The 17275-nt window shown below is 44.1% G+C and overlaps 1 protein-coding gene across 1 annotated transcript in view; it reads right to left on the reverse strand.

Annotated features, from left to right (window-relative positions):
- The window catches only part of LOC146568943 (corticotropin-releasing hormone receptor 1-like), a 101106-nt gene that overhangs the window by 38709 nt on the left and 45122 nt on the right, over positions 1-17275 (reverse strand). The window contains exon 6 of the mRNA XM_085285377.1: positions 1361-1467. Coding sequence (XP_085141503.1) covers positions 1361-1467 — 107 coding nt within the window. The remainder of the gene's footprint in view (positions 1-1360; positions 1468-17275) is intronic.

Below are 17275 nucleotides of genomic sequence, written 5' to 3' on the forward strand. Positions count from 1 at the left end.
TAAAGCGCCTTGAAGCGACTGTTACTGATATTTGAGGATTTATAAATAAAACTGATGGGAGACAAACAGGAAGCAGAAATAAAAACCCTATCAAAGTAAAACAAGAAGTAACCGAAGGTGAATGAAACAGACCTGGGGTACTAACACTTAAGAAAACGGCCCAAAACAAACTGAACATGGGGACAGAGATGAAGGAATCCTGGAGGACAAACAGAGACAGCGAGAAATTAAACCAACACATGAACTGAAATACATGATCCAAAACTGAGACTGATCGCTAGAATAACCATCAAAACCTGGTGATGTCACAGGAAATGAAGCCTAAGATCAACTAAAAGAGAAAAAATCCAAACAATAACCTAAATTTCAAACCGTTGGGAATAAAAGTAAAAACTCAGCAGAAGCTCGAATTCATATTTTCACAAAGAATTCAAAACCAGCACAAACCCGAGGAATGTGCTATTCTGATAAATAACAGGAGATTATGAATGCAGCTCTTGGAAACAGTCAGAACTTATTAAACTTCATGTCCACGGCATAAATCTGCATTATTGTTAGATTAAGCGGGAGACTCGTGAGCTTCTGTGGAAAGAATCCCTTCAAACTGTCTTTTATAGTAAGAAATACGCCAAACTGCTCATTGCACTATTTTATAATGAACATTACGCCTCGCTCTACCCTGCGCTCCTCTCCTTCCTTCCAGATCCACACCAGTGCACAGGAGCCTCGGCGTTTCCCTCCATCAAACAGCTTTCCTTTAAATGGTTCTCAATTTCTTTACAAAGTCAAGAAGGTAAGTAATAAATGCCAAACTCCTTCTCCTGCCATTTTTAGCTGCCTGACACTTCTTCCTCCCCCACTCTCTATTCATGCCACTGTGGCCCACAAACACAGGTTGTGCATAAATGCTATCCTGTAGAGCTTCTACTTATTATGTCTCTCTGTGCCCTTTCACGCTTTTCTCACTCCCCGGGGGTGTCTCGGCGATCGATAACAGCCCCGGCTGTCGAGGGTGCTAAGACCTTTCTCTCGTTAATGCACGGCTTATTTCGGTTTGCCAGAGAAACCCTTTTCCGCCTCCACCGATTGTCCCGGCAGGCCTCCGTGAGACTGTTTTCTCCCGGTTTTGAGATGGGTCTATTATTCCCAATTGTGGGGTGAAATGTGCCCTAGTTTTTGCGGGCGTCTAAACCCTTTTTACATCTGCGGGATTGAGATAGGGGAGGTTTCATCCCATGACCAAATGGGTTTTTGAATAAGAACCAGAGACGCTTTGAACCTACTGGGATCTGGAAAATACTGACGTCTCTGTCACATCGGGGATTATCAGTGGACTGGTGGCAGCGAGACCAACACTTACCTCAAACACAAGAAGAGGAAGAAGGCTATGAGCAGCGCCACCATGGAGATGCAGTGACCCAGGAAGTTTATGATCACGGCTATTTGGTAGTGCATCTTGCTTTTTTTCTGCAGAAGAAGAAGAGAAACACTGGATGAGTCTTTTGATTCACAGAAATAGTTCTTATTTTCTTCTCTCTGGATAAGACAGGACACTTCAAAGGGTGACAAATCCTCTTTTATTTTTTCGATTTTTGACGGATGACTCCCGCTGTGATTTTAAACAGGAGTGGGTGTTAGCATTCCCAACAGGGCTGTCACGGCTCAAATTAAATCTGAATGCAAAGCTGTTCATAATTAATTGTTAAACTGTCTATTTCTGGCAATAATCGAACCCCAAAAATAATGGTAAATATTCAAATATGGAATAATATCTCTAAATATCCTACAGCTGTGGATGGATTTAGACAAAAATGAGTCTAAACGAACACAAACATGTAACAGGTCTCACTGTGTTACCGCAGCAAAAATGCCACAAAAAATGAACAAAACTGCAAAGTTTATTATGCTGTTTGCATTTTTTCTTTGTGGCCTTTTTGTGCAGATATTTGTGCAGCTTTTTCTTGTCATTTTGTGTCTATAACTTTGTGGTACGTTTGCATCTTTTTGAAGTGGTTTTGTATCGATTTTGTATCTCTTTATGGCTTTTCTTTTTCACATTTCTTAAACAAACTTTTTTATGTTTGTGAGTTTTTTTGTGCAAGTTTTGCAAATCATTGTGAATTCTTGGACTCTCTTCAGCCTTTGTGCAATAACTCTTTTTTCCTATCATTTTCGTTATTGTTGTTTTGTCTCTTTTGTCTGTTTTCTGTTCATTTGCAGTCATTTTTGATCATTTTGTGGTACTTGTGGAGTATTTTTATGTAACTTTTGGATCTCTTTGTGGAAGGTTTACTCATCACTCTCAGCCCATATTTCACAACATTTGAGAATCCTTCTGCAGTCTTTCTAGTTTTCTTTGAAATTGTGCTTTTCCAATCTTAGGCACTTTGTTTGGTGGTACTTTTGTGCCAGTTTCCAATTACTTACTAAGTACTGTACATTTAGTTTTTCTTCTTCTAAAATCTTATTTTTTGATCTTGTTTTTGTCACTTTTGGCTTTTTTTGGTGTCTTTGTGGAAGTTTATAGCTGCCCTTCAGTATGTTGTTGGGTCGGTTTCCCCTTTATATTCATTTTGCTTGGCTTTTTAGAAATTTATCTATTTGTTGCTGATTTATGTATTTTTAAATTGCGACTATTTATGTTTGTGTCTCTCATATCATTTTGAATAACCTTAAAATAATTTTACATTTCTTTGCTGACATCTTTTTGGTCTGTTTGTGTGCTCATGTGGATTATTTAACACATCCTTGTGATACTTTAGCATAGTTTTGTCTAAATTTTCTTTTATTTTCTGCTTGTTTTTGTGTCTCTGTGTAGTTCTTTAGACCTTTATTCTTTTGGTGTCTTTTGCAGTCATTTTGTGTCATCCCTAATCTTGTGTGTCCATCTTCTGGCACTCTGGCTCATACAGTTGCATTCAATTTATGTAATTTCAGGGTACTTGTGTGTCTCTTAGTGGAAGTATTACACATCTTTGGTGCCATTTTGGGGGGAGTTTTGAATTGCTTTTGCATTTAGTAAATGTTATTTGCTGTTCCGAGTCTCTCCGTGGTATTATTTTCACTTCACAGTCATTTTGTGGATTTCTTTGGTGTGTTTGTGTCTCTCAGCAGTTCATTTTATCCACATTTGTGTTCATTTGGTGCCTCTCTGGCACCGGTGATCTCACTGTGGCTTTATTATTTTACACCCCTCCTTTTGGCATTTCTGCATCTCTTTGTTGTTCTGTTGTTGCTGTTTTATGTCTCCTCAGCAGTGATTGTGCATATACTTTCTGGAGCCAACTTTCCAACAGGAGATGTAAACAGAGGATGTGGTCCAGGGGCTAGTAATCCCTGAGCCTTGCAGGAGGGCCAACCAGATTTCATGGGGGCTTGTGCCGCCCCACTGGATCCACTCCTGGTTAGGAAACAGGAATACTGGGAAGCATTTGATTTTGCACACGCTCACATATGGAGAATCCACATGAGGCCTTGTGATAAGATTTCATGCAAACACAGACCCATCTTCCTGCAAATTGGTGCCTAAGCCCACTGTCTGTGCCTCAGAAATCCATTGTGATCAGATTTCCCCCACTCTACCAACAGTAATCTGTGCTGTAAGTGGATTTATGTAACCTACTGGTGTCTACGCCGAGATTAAGCGTGGGCATGTTTAATCCCTGCCTCATCCACACTGAAAAACGTCATGCGTCCCATTCACTATATTTTAGTCCAACAGCTCTAATCTTCAACTTCTAAATCTGTACTGGACAAATGTTGTTGTGACTAAAAGCGCCAGCCAGCCATCTCTCTGCTGCTTTATTGGAAATTGCTCTATTGTTTTTTGTAAGATGTTTTTCTGATAGATCCTTGGAGGGATATTTCTAGGACTGGGTGACAAGACTCATGATCCATGCGAAGAAGTCATATGAGTTCTTTTTCTGAGCGCCCACCTCTGCGGTTAAAGGTTGGCATATTTTAAGGAACAAATAAGAATTGTTTGGGAAAGCTCGAGGCTCTGGTCGCTCATGAGACAGAGACATTTAAAAGACAAATGGCTCTACTGATGCCATTTATCACACTGTGGTGGACCACTAGAGGGCTCCACTCACACCCAGTGTAAAGGAAGTGTGTTCCGTGTTTTGTGGCGCGATATGCTCAGTTGTTGTTGAGAGACGAATAAAGAAGGAGTGAGGACTGAGAGCTCTGTGTCGTTAATGCTTACCTCCACATTGGTGACCCCTGACTCGAGCATGCAACGGGCCGCAGATAACACAGACCCCGCTATGGATATATCAGCGGCCGCCGGACCTCCGCCTCCTGTTTCAGCTACGTTCGCTGTGGCGCTGAAACTGCCGGACTTTTGGCTCCATGACCCCCCGTCATGGTTTGTACACGTGGAGGCTCAGTTCGCCCTTCGCGGCATCTCGGCTGACGACACGAAGTATCACCATGTGGTGGCCTCGCTCGACCCGCTGGCCACCCGCCGCGCGATGGCGCTCCTCCGGGACCCACCCACCCAAGGGAAATACGCCGCCCTCAAAGAGCTGCTTCTTCGGCGCTATGCCCTCTCTGACGCTGAACGAGCCGACAAGCTCCTCAACCTGTCAGGCTTAGGTGGCGGTACTGCGCTCGAGCTCATGGAGAACATGCTATCGTTGCTCGGGCCAGATGACGGTGGTTTCCTCTTCGCCCACCTCTTCCTCCGCCAACTACCGGCCGCCGTGAGAGCTGTCCTCGCGAACTCTCCACTTCTGCCTGCGAAGGATTATCGCTCCCTGGCTGAAGAAGCGGATCGCATTCTCCTGGCTAGCCGCACTTTCGACGTTCACGCCCTGGCTACGGACACGCCGGCGGCACCTTCCACGCCTCCACCTGCCTCCGCCGGAGCATCCGCCCCCTTGCTGACGGCAGGGATTGCTACACGCCGTCGCCGCGGAAAGAGCATCTGTTTCTACCATCAGCGTTTTGGCGACAGGGCGCGTCGCTGCCTGCCGCCTTGCGCTTTCACGGCCCAGGGAAACGGACCCGCCAGCGCGCCGTAGCGGCCGCGACCGCTGGCAATACAGAAAGGCTGCTCTTCATAGAGGACTCGCGCTCCGGGAGACGTTTTCTTGTGGACTCCGGCTCCCAGAAGAGCCTCCTTCCCCCTACCGCTGCCGACGGACTAGCAGCGAACTGTGGGCCGCAGCTCATTGCAGCTAATGGCTCTCCCATCAAAACGTTTGGGGAAAGGTTGGTGACTGTTTGTTTTCATGGCCGGGATTTCCAGTGGAACTTTGTTGTTGCTGCTAGCTCTGTACCTATTTTGGGAGCTGATTTCCTGTGTGCTAATGGACTGCTTGTCGATGTGGCTAACAGACGTTTAATCGATGCTGTTTCGTTTTCTTCGCTACCCTGTTTTACCCGGGCCGCCGAGCCCCTGATTCGAGCTAATGTAGTGACCTCCGGGGATGCTTTTCAGCGCTTGCTTTTACAGTTTCCATCGCTGTCTGTCCCTAATTTCTCTAACACGGTAACGAAGCATGGGGTTGAGCATTATATTCCCACGGTCGGGCCCCCGGTGTTCGCACGCGCGCGCCGCCTCGACCCCGCGAAACTGTCCGTCGCTCGGGAAGAGTTTGCAGCCATGGAGCGCCTTGGCATTGTACAGCGTTCGAACAGTGCATGGGCCTCTCCGCTTCACATGGTGCCCAAATCGGACGGTCGGTGGCGGCCATGCGGAGATTTCCGCCGTTTAAATAATGCCACGGACAATGACCGTTACCCCATCCCCCACATTCAGGATTTTTCTGCCAATCTCGCGGGAACATCGATTTTTTCTAAAATTGACTTGGTGCGGGGGTATCACCAGGTTCCCGTGCGCGCCGAAGACGTTCCTAAAACCGCTGTCATTACCCCCTTCGGCTTGTTCGAGTTTTTGCGCATGCCGTTTGGCCTGAAAGGTGCTGCCCAGACCTTTCAGCGGCTGATGGACTCCGTTTTGCGTGGGCTGCCGTTCGTTTTTGTTTATCTGGACGATATATTGGTGGCCAGCTGCTCAGCAAGCCAGCACGAGTCCCATCTGCGCCAGGTTTTCCAGCGTTTGGCAGCGCACGGCCTGATCATCAACCCTTCCAAGTGCCAGTTTGGGTTGCCTGTTCTGGATTTCCTCGGGCACCGCATTTCCGCTGAAGGTGTGGTTCCGTTGCCCGACAGAGTCCAGGCCGTTTCGGTTTTTCCGCGTCCCACGTCAGTTAAAGCGCTGCAGGAGTTCTTGGGGATGATAAATTTTTACAACCGCTTTCTCCCCAGAGCTGCCCACCTGCTACAGCCACTCTATGCTGCCTTAAAGGGTAAAACAGCCAAAGATCCGGTTGACTGGCTGCCAGAACGCGTCCGTGCGTTTTCCGCAGCTAAGTCTGCGCTGGCTGACGCCGCCCTGCTGGCCCACCCGCTTCCGTCGGCAGAGATCGCGTTGACCACCGACGCCTCTGACGTGGCAGTGGGTGGGGTGTTGGAACAGCGGGTTTCAGGTCTCTGGCAACCGCTCGCCTTTTTCAGTCGTACGCTCAGGGATGCTGAACGCAGGTACAGTGTTTTTGACAGGGAGTTGCTGGCCCTGCACCTCGCGACACGACATTTTCGTTTTTTCCTCGAGGGTCGCAACTTTACTGCGTACGTTGACCACAAACCTTTGACGTTTGCGATGTCCAAGGTCTCTGACCCATGGAGCGCACGCCAGCAGCGCCAGTTGGCGGCCATTTCAGAGTTTACTACAGACATTCAGCATGTGGCTGGTAAGTCCAATCACGTCGCTGACTGTCTCTCACGTGTGTTGGTTTCTCCGGTGTATGTTGGCATCGACTACGCTGCCATGGCCGCCGAGCAACGTGCTGACCCGGACGTCCTTGCCCTTCAGTCAACGAAAACGGGCCTCGTGCTGGAGGACACCCCGGTGTGGGACGGCGGTCCGCACCTTCTTTGCGACATTTCCACCGGCCGCCCCCGCCCGGTGGTTCCCCGTTCGTGGCGTCGTCGTGTTTTTGACTCGGTGCATGCCCTCTCTCATCCCGGCGTACGGGCCTCGGTCAAGCTGGTCAGCGCCAGGTTTGTTTGGCCGGGCCTTCGCAAGACGGTGAAAGAATGGGCGGCGGTTTGTATCCCATGCCAACGCTCGAAAATCCACCGGCACACACAGGCACCCCTCGAACCTTTCCGTGTCCCAGGTAGGCGTTTCGATCACGTTCATGTGGACTTGGTTGGTCCCTTGCCGCAGTCACAGGGTTTCACGCACCTTTTGACTGTGGTGGACCGCACAACCAGGTGGCCGGAGGCGGTCCCCCTGGCGTCCACGACAGCGGCGACGGTGGCCAGGGCATTTTTGTCAACGTGGGTTTCACGTTTCGGCCCCCCTGCTGACATTACCTCGGACAGGGGCCCCCAGTTTGTTTCCGAGCTTTGGTCTGCTATGGCTGACGGCCTGGGAGTCAAGGTCCACCGCACCACAGCATACCACCCGCAAGCTAATGGGATGTGCGAACGGTTTCACCGGTCACTTAAGGCCGCGCTCCGGGCTTCCTTAACGAGTGGCGACTGGGTCGACCGTCTTCCGTGGGTTTTGCTGGGATTGCGTAGCGCGGTTAAAGAAGACCTCGGGGTTTCCCCGGCTGAACTGGTCCTCGGCCAGCCTCTCCGGGTCCCTGGGGAATTCTTACCTGAGAGCCCTCCCCCATGTTTCGATACCTCTTTGTTGCCTTTTCGCCCCCCAAGAGACTCATTTCCTGTTCCTGGTCCTGTGCACCACTGCCTGCCTGACACTTTTGTTCCGAGTTCGTTGGACTCTGCTCGTTTTGTTTTCGTCAGGCACGATGCCCATAGGACTCCGCTGCGTCCACCATATGACGGGCCATACAGGGTTCTTAAACCAGGCAACAAACATTTCATTTTGGACTTTGGCGGTCGGGAGGAAGTTGTCTCTGTTGACAGGCTTAAGCCTGCATATGTTATGCAAGAGGATCAGGTGGTCCCGGCCCAGGCCCCTCGCCGCGGCCGCCCACCTGCCACCGAGCTGATGGATTCTGTTTTTCCCCCCAGGAGCGACCCAAAATCAACGGAGTCGTCTGCAGCTTTTTCTGACCGCCAGTGCCAGCCTCGCTCCCGGGCTGGGTTGCCCTCTGTCGTTTCCCCACCCCCCCAGTTCAGCCGTTCCGGCCGTTTGCTTAAGCCCCGGATCCTGGACTAGTTCTGCTGGGTGTTCGGGGGGGGCATGTGTGGTGGACCACTAGAGGGCTCCACTCACACCCAGTGTAAAGGAAGTGTGTTCCGTGTTTTGTGGCGCGATATGCTCAGTTGTTGTTGAGAGACGAATAAAGAAGGAGTGAGGACTGAGAGCTCTGTGTCGTTAATGCTTACCTCCACAACACTATCAAAAGGGTTTCCTTTATCCACACTGAAAAAACTGATTCTTTGCCCTCGTGAACATGAAGCAATAATTTTGAGTAAAATGCAGATGAACTTTATAAAAAAGAAGTTTTTTTTAATAATTAAGGAAAATAAGTTGGTTTAAACTAACTGTATACAAGTCAAGTAAATTTCATTTGACCAAATTCCATCAAATTTAACATTTAACATTATATTTATGCAAAGAAAGTACATGGAAAAGTCAGTTTTTTGGGATAAATATTTTTTGAGTGAGTGACATATTTTATTTCTATTTGAAGGTTTTTTAAAAATCATTTTTATGCAAAAAGGAATTAAAATAAATTCATCCAACGAGATTAATTTTTTAAAACATATTTTAGGTACTTGTGGCTGATGGCTGGTTGCTAGCAGACCTTCCAGGCTTCGGCTGCCTCGGTGTCTCTCTAATATTATTCAGCACCTTGTCATAGGTCTAAGTCAAAAGGACCGTACGCTCTTATTGGCAGTCGCTTCAATAAACCTGTCTTGAAGTTGAGGCTTTGTGTTGCCGGCGGTTACTTCACTCATTGTCACATGGATTTAATATTTTATCTGGCCGCCACATATCGGGTCCTTTATGAAGAGAAATGTTCTTTGTGCCAATAAAACTAGAAAAACTAAAAACTAGTTTCACTCATTTTCACTGCAGTCAAAGTTACACCATGAATGCCTTTGTTAGTCATTAGTTATCTCATTAGTACACACGACTACAGTCCACACACTGTGTCCTCACTACAGATCGAACCCTGCTACATTTTTTCAGTCAGATTTCTACCTTTAAACAGAAGCTGTTCATTCTCACAGATTAAACCAGGTTACAGAACTGCTGTTTCTTTGTGTGCAGCTGTTAAACAGAGTCTGAAACAATGCCATTTAAACTGAGTTACCGATTACTTCCTTTGGTAAATCTCAGTAGATATAAGGCAACAAATCCTTCATTTGTGAAGTTTAATACATTCAGCCTCATCAGATCCTAAGAAACTAAACACGGGGCAAAGATTGTGACTGTGTGGGACACTTAGGCTGAAATGCACTCCTGAGTATTTCTTTTTTAATATTCTCAAAAATGAGATTTCAGCTGCTGTTCAGTCTGTTAAGGTTTATTAGCACACCTGTTTGACTCGCGTGTTTGTTTATATAAACTAGATCCAGTCAAAATGCCGGACACTGTCTCAGTATGTGGGACAGGCGGACAAAAAGTGCAGCGATTTCGTTCCAGTTTTATTTGTATAGCTCAGTATCACATGTAAAGGCTCACAGGACTTCCAAGGGCATAAAAACATACTAAAAGCAGAACAAAATAACCAAAAATTAAGTGTCGTGAAATGCAAAAGAGCACCCAGATGCAAGAAAAAGTCAAATAAAAGTGAGCCTTTCAGTGGCTAAACTACACAAAGTCCAAAGACCTGGAAACCTGGAAATCAAAGCCTCCAAACAAAAGCAGCTGAAAATGTGAAACAAAGAGAAATCAAAAAGCAAGCGAGGCTACGAGAAAACAGGAGGCTGTGAGGAGACGACTCAGAGCTGTGGGGTGTACTGCAAAGCTAGATTTTTGTCTTTATTTTTGGTGTGATAGATCACTACAGTAAAAGTTCAACATGTCCACATCTGTGTGATTAGCCTGTGGGACTCAGAGTAACCTTTGATATTTAAATGGATCCAGTTTACTAAAGTCTAATGTGCAGCTGTCAGGTTAAAAATAAACAGCAGCCCCGAGAGCGCTCCAAGAGGGAAAAGAAAAAATATAAGATTTTGATGTTTTACTTTTCCTCTGATAATGCCTCTGACTAAAGTAGGCACCAGTCTATTTTGTGTGTGAAATGATGAATACGAGTGAAATAATGTGCAATCATGTGTAAAATTCCCCCGTTTATGCGAGCGCTCACATTAAAATGCTCACGGTGGAAGAAAACAAATGCAGCAATAATAGAAGCAGAAAAAACCTGATACGATATTGATGATGAAAACGAGCATGTGCTCTGTGTCTACCTGATTACGAACTGTGGCTGAATCAGTTAGAGTGCCTGCACAGCGCAGCAGTGCTATGAAAAGCGTCACTGCGTGCTCTAATTACAGAATGCAATGCAATTAGGAATCATTACTAATTAAAAACACCAGTTAAAATCAAATTCAAATTCAAATTCAAATTTTATTTGTCACGTACACAGTCATACACAGTACGATATGTAGTGAAATGCTTGGACAACTACTCGTGACCTAAAGAAAACAAAAAAAGGAAAGGCTATGAATAAGATAGGAAATAAATATGAAAAATTAAAAAGGGTAAATTTAACTAGGAAGGAATAAAATATAAATTAAGGTTAAAAATGAAATAACTGTACAACACAAATTAGAATGAAGGGTAAATTTAACTGGGAAGAATAAGATAAAATATATAAATTAAAGTTGAAAATAAAATAACTGTACAACAAAATACACAATATAGAACTATATAAGAATGTATGAAGAAATCTAAATATAAATAAATATATACACAATAACAGCAGCTGTACAAGTATTAACTGGAAATGAAGAATATAGTGACCAGTGTTGTGCAAAAACAAAGTCCAGAAAGTCCAGTGTGTGTGTAAGAACTATATGTGTGGGTCAGTACTGTGTGGTGGTGTGATTGAGAGACCGTATCGCCTGCGGGAAGAAGCTCCTCCTCAGTCTCTCTGTGTTGGTCTTCAGGGAGCGGAATCGCTTTCCTGACCTCAACAGAGAGAACAGTCTGTTGTTGGGATGGCTGAGGTCCTTCACGATCTTCCTGGCCTTCCCCGCCTGCTGTAGATTGAGTGCAGGTCAGGGAGCTCGGAGCGGATGGTGCGAGATATGTCCAAGATAAATCCAAGATATGTCAAAAATCCCTCCTTCACAGCAGGATGTCGTGCGCACCGGTTAAAGGACTGTAGACTTTTTGTTTCCCATCGTTTAAAGGGAACATTTTAAAGGTCACATGACAGAAGGAATAATGAGTAATTACCGACAGGAGCGGTTAGCGGCAAGAAAAGAGTATGTGTGGAATTTTCTGCTTTAATTATTCATAAAATGTGATCTGATCTTTATCCAAATCACAAGTAAAGACACACACACACAATTTTTGAGCATGACATTAAACATTCACAAATCTGGTGTAAAAAAAGTTGTTGAATCCTTGGATTAAATATCTTAATTTAATAACTCTGGCATCAGTTATCTCTGACAAGTGTTGCCAGTAGACCTGCACAATGTCCTGGACGAGTTTTGGACCACTTGTCCTCAGAGAACCGCTTCAGCTCAGCCAGATTCTCAGGATGTGAGCAGCTCTTTGAGGTCAGCTCATGGTATTGCTGTTGTGTTAAAGGATGATTTTGGATTATATAAGCCTATTGTGGCTTTTTGTGTACTGCCAACTTCGCACTTTCCACCTCCTTTTCAGGGAAATGACGAGGTCACAAAAAGCAAGCGTGCTAAGCACGCCGGACATCACTAATGCAGCTAATGCAACGTGTCAAATATCTGCATTTCGCTTTGGGTGCAGAGGATGTTTAAAATGATTCGTGCAAAGATCACTTTTAGGAAAGCTGCAAGGAGCTTTGCACTAATCAGAGTGTTATAAACAGATTTGTGTGATGGATCGTTTCCCCCTAAACAAAGTTTGAGAGTGCCAAGTTAGCATGACCCACAGAGACACAGCAGAAGCATCAGTGGGATGTACAGCCTTGGTTTGGTCTGGACTGCTCCAAAAGTTGGATTTTCTTTGGTAATTTTGGAGTCAGTGTAGAGTTGGGCAGTCAACTCCACACTGGTGATCCAACCATGTGATCGCTAATTACGGATGGTGTCAACACCAGGTGGAGCAGGGAATGGAGAGAATGCAAACAGTGTGATTCAAACACAACTACACTACAACAGTGCACTACATAGCCAGCTCAGCATAGCCAGGTTTTCTTTGAATTAGCTGGTTGAATAAATCCTAAATCCACAATCAGGCTCTTCAAGAGACACTGGATACATAATTTCAATGTGCTACAAAAAATGGGTCAATTTATAAGAAAGCTATAAAAAAGGCAAAAATATAATGTTGGTACTGCAAATAAAGCCAAAAAGTAATCCTGGCAAAAAAAAAATCTACTCAAATGTTCAGTATGTTCAGGTTTGACTCTGATGAAGGCGATGTGAAAATCATTTCAGTTTAAATTAATGTTACCAGTGACAGAGAGACAAATTACTGACTGTCAGTTTTCATTTTTCTAATCTGTGTTCTATTAACTACATTTCCAGCAGGATAAAACAGAGTTAGCAACAGATTAGCAACAACCACAGAAACATTTATGCATTTTCTGCATCCCCACTAAATAAAAGTCATAACTAGAGTGGGGCAAATCAATTTTAATATAAATCTAATAATATTGTAAAATAATTAAAAGCATTAAAGGTAAAACAAACTACAAATCTCCAAACTATTGGCAATAACTAACAGTCCCCAAGATCATCATCCACATTGACATTAAGTAGATGTAGTCCAGCGGTGTCATTGTTGAGAACCTGGACACTGTGTTTCAAAACAATTTGTTAAAATTTGCAAATGAATTTCACCCTCCATGAATCAGCCAAAATCCTGGTGCCACCACCGCCGTGCTTCACCATGTACATGACGAGTTCACGATGTATGAAGGACCTTCTTACACTGCGTCACGGTGCTGCGTTCTCCCCATAGAGCTCATCTCTAGCTGCACTAGCCCACATAACATCTCCCCAGTCAGCAGCGTGATAGAAGTGTTCAGACTCCAGCAGGCAGTTGTGATATTTATGTCTACAGTCTCCTCATGTTAACCAGGTCCTGTGAATCATTTAAGGCTTTAGTAACTTTCTTCTATGAAGAGTAACTGCTGGACTAAATCTCTAACGGTACTTTTTGGGTTTATGCAAATCTCCTCAGAGCTCTTTTTTCAAGAAGATGCGTCAGACTGAAAAGCCCTGAGTATTTTTACAAATCAGAGGAAGCTTTAAACCACACCTCCAACGTGCTTTCATTTATCTGACTGCGGTTTGTTGACTCCAGTTAGCTTTTGTTAAAGCTGTCATCCTCGGGCTCCACGCACTATTCAATGATGCGTTCAGTGTGAATGAGCAAAATACAAAGATCTCTTCCAAAGGTCTAACCGCATATAACCAAAGAGTGCATTGATTTCTACTGCATGCAGTGTATGGACATTTGTGTATAGATATAAAAAACGTGCGTGAATCAGTTCTGCAACAGGCACTTCTGTAGAGCAGGCTAACACTTCTAGGTATAAATCAAGAAAATGGGAGGTTTTTCAAATGGATACGAGAGAACCGAGTTGAGCCTGAAAGGAGAGGAGGGGGTGGATGGCAAGAAGATAATATAAGACCCACCCACCACCACCAGTAGCCTCGGGTCTCACAAAATGTGTGGGCCATAAAACCAAACCTGACTCACTCTCCTTATAAGAAACAACAAAGACACTTATATTTGAGAAAATAACCTCGAGGAAGACCCAAAAGGAAATGAGGATTCTTCTTTTCCTCAAACAAACTTTCTAATAAGCCTTTGATCCACTCAGTTTCTTCTCCCAGTGGAACCGCTGAATATCCGGTTCAATACAGCCTGAACTTTAAAGGGAAGCTACTTCACGTCCCCCCTCTCTCCTCTGATGTCAATCACAGCGCTGCTGATACCTGGTGGAAGAAAAACTGAGACACATATTTGTAAAAGGTGAGACGCTCTATATCCATCTCCTGAAGGGATCGATGGATCAGTAAGTCCGTGGAAAAAAAAAGGCAGTAAATGAAGGGTCTCGCTCCAAACTCTGTTTTCTCATCCTCACAGATCTATAAAGTACAAATGACTAACTGCCAACCTAATTACACGAAAGCATGTCTTCACAACTCTGCTTTCAAAAAAACAAAAAGCTGTGTGTCTGCTGGTTTTATTCTGTTTTTGTGTATTTTAATAAGACGGATATTTTGTTTGAGGGTCTTCATTCATGGCAACCAAGAAAATGGGGATTTTGTGAGGCTGTATTAATTAAGAATGAACATATATTAATTATAATTATTACAATTAATACTTTTAAAAGCAAAACTTAAGGTAGTTGAGAAATGTTCACAGGTGAATATTAATCCGAGAGGTAGATTTTTCAAATCTCAACGCTTCCCGGTGACACCGAGTCCAGTCTGGGACTTTTAGACTGAAAGCTGCATTTTTGTCCTGCTTATTGGAATAAGTATCAGATTGGTGCCGAGGACGTGAGAGGCTGTACTGGTTCATACGTAAGCTGCCATCCACACAATGAGCCTCATTTACTAACTTACAGATTTAGAGGTGCCTGCGTATGAACAAATGAAGACCTGGCTGTTTTAGTGAATTTAAACAAGTCTTTAAAATGAATACTACTATTTATTATTAGAATTATGTGAAACTCATGTAATGGGTGGACAAGATGAAAGTATTGTAATAGATATTGCCTCCCTGCCTCCATAATTTCATGTGTTTGGCCTTCTTATCATTGTTACGTTATGCATTCAGTTCTTTATTACTATTTTGACACATACTGTGCTCACTGGCAATCCAGCTAGAATATTCTGGTCAATGATGATTCCCACTGGTGGTGCTCACGCAGGCACTGAATCGGGCGGCTTTGGGGTCCTGTGTGTTTTACTGCGCAGATAGCCTGCAGAGTGCAGCTACACTAAACTGAAGTGCTTGTGTTTTGTATTTGCAGTTGCAAATGAGCAAGTAAAGAGAACGATTCTGAACTCATGCACGCCTGGAAGTGTGCAACAATTATTATTGTCTTTTGGTCATTAATTTGGTTTTCTCGGATACTTTAATTCCCAAAATGGAAAGGTGTTGGCTTTAACCTTTCCATTTAAAGAATATTTATCTGACCTTCTCTTAAATGTTTTAACATCTTAAAAAACAGCTCAACTTTCTCTGATTTCCTCTTTGGACACAATCATTTCAGTTTCTTCAGTTGGACTTTCGTGCTTTAGAGGTGCAGGCTTCTCTCTTACAACATCCTCACATTTTTCTCTACGTCACCTGGGCTTCAACTATTTCCTTATATACAGAAGTAGGGATGTTATGCAGATTGCACAAGCTTATGCATGGCGGTTAGAACAAAATGTTTTATAAATCCAACGGTAATATTGCTCATGTTTCTTTTCCAGGCATGGTCTTACTTATTTACTAAATCACATTCTGCACATATTCCAAAAATAAGACTATGTCAGTCACAACAGCTTAAGATTCACTCTGCAAACGTTTCCAAATGCTAAAAAGGGTACATTAAAATAAGAGGTGATGCAGCGGCAAAGTAAGCGTGTCTCTGTTTCATGTGGCGCTGACAACCTGCAGAGAGTGGGGTAATATTTTAAATTTCAACAAACTAAAACCGTTTCGTTTTCATTTGAATCGTTCACACACATCGTGTTCGGCAAACAGCTCTGCTCTCGGCATTGACTTGAGGTCGGAAAGGTTGCCTCGGGGTCAAAGCAGGCACAACTTTGATGTTGAGAAAGCGCCTTTCAATCAACACTGAATCAATATTTCCAATTATTGTACCTGCTGCTAATTTTCCCAGCTCAATATTTCAGTACAGACTTTTTCACTCCCCTGAACTGTTGCCGACGTCTTTGATTCTTTCAGTGATGATAATCTTATGGCGCTCTGCTCATTAAAAGTCGTTTCCCTGGATAGAAAAACAGGCGGGTGTATTTAAGAGGAAGAATGGAGACGGTACTTTTTGCTGCTCCCTTATTTCCCGAGTGGTCACCACAGCAGATGGATCTACATGCTGACTTAGCACAGGTTTGACACCAAACGCCCTTCCTGATGCAAACCTCCCAATTAGCTGAGCTTGTGATGCACTGAAGCTGGGTTTGTGTCTGCTCCCAGTTTCAAACTGGGGACCTTTCACGTGTAAGGCGAATGTGTTAATGGAGCCCCTATTTCAGAGTAAGAATGGCATTATAGAAATCCCTCCAAGGCTAAACAAGTCCGTCTAGACGCTCTCCTCCTTGGCAACACTTCCCAGCTCCTCCTGGGTGATCCTGAGGCATTTACAGGGACGATTGCATATATAATCTCAGTGAGATGTTCAGGGTCCACCTCTGGGTCTTCTGTGAGCTAGACAAGCCTGTAAACCTCCAACTGAAGGCAGCCGGGTGGATCGTGATTAGAAGTCTGAATTACCTCGCTTTTTTAAATGCAAAGGAGCAGCGGTTCTACTATCAGCCTCTCCAGATGTCTGAGGAAAGCAAAGCCAGAAATACCTCAGAAATTAGTTCTCTACTACATCATCAAAAAACATGCAAGATTAATGCTTCAAATCTGGGCTCACTCTCACAAAACAGATCTTACTCACTCTGAGGAGTTTCACTTCTCGGTTAAATAAAGGTTAATAAATAAATAACTGCAAATTCAGAGATATTCTAAAGATATTTTGGTTTAACTTTTGTACACTGGGAGGAAAAAGTGACTTGTCGCCTGTTTCTAAATTCATTCTATTCTCCTCACCCGTTCTCTTAGGGTGAGATTGAGCAAAATAAACAATCAAATAACCACCGAATCAAGCCAACTAAATCAGGCGGGCACCTCCTGGCTGCTCTGAGCGCTCACTAGAGCAGCAGATGTATATTAATCCACAGCTGACACTATTCCCTAACATTTCATTGTGATGGAGTTATGATTTCTAAGCACTACGGCACTGATAAAAAAAAGAAGAATCATAGATTTTAAGCCAATTTAAGGTTTAAAATCTTCTGTAGTAGCAGTGGGATTGGGATTGAAAGAGTGAGATGACAGCACTGAGAGCAGAGCCGGCATTGTTTTGGTGTTTTAAAA

This window comes from Mchenga conophoros, linkage group LG8, assembly GCF_057382185.1.
Source record: "Mchenga conophoros isolate Kocher_MC1m ecotype Shallow Benthic linkage group LG8, M_conophoros_male_GT1.1, whole genome shotgun sequence".
Classification (NCBI taxonomy): Eukaryota; Metazoa; Chordata; class Actinopteri; order Cichliformes; family Cichlidae; genus Mchenga; species Mchenga conophoros.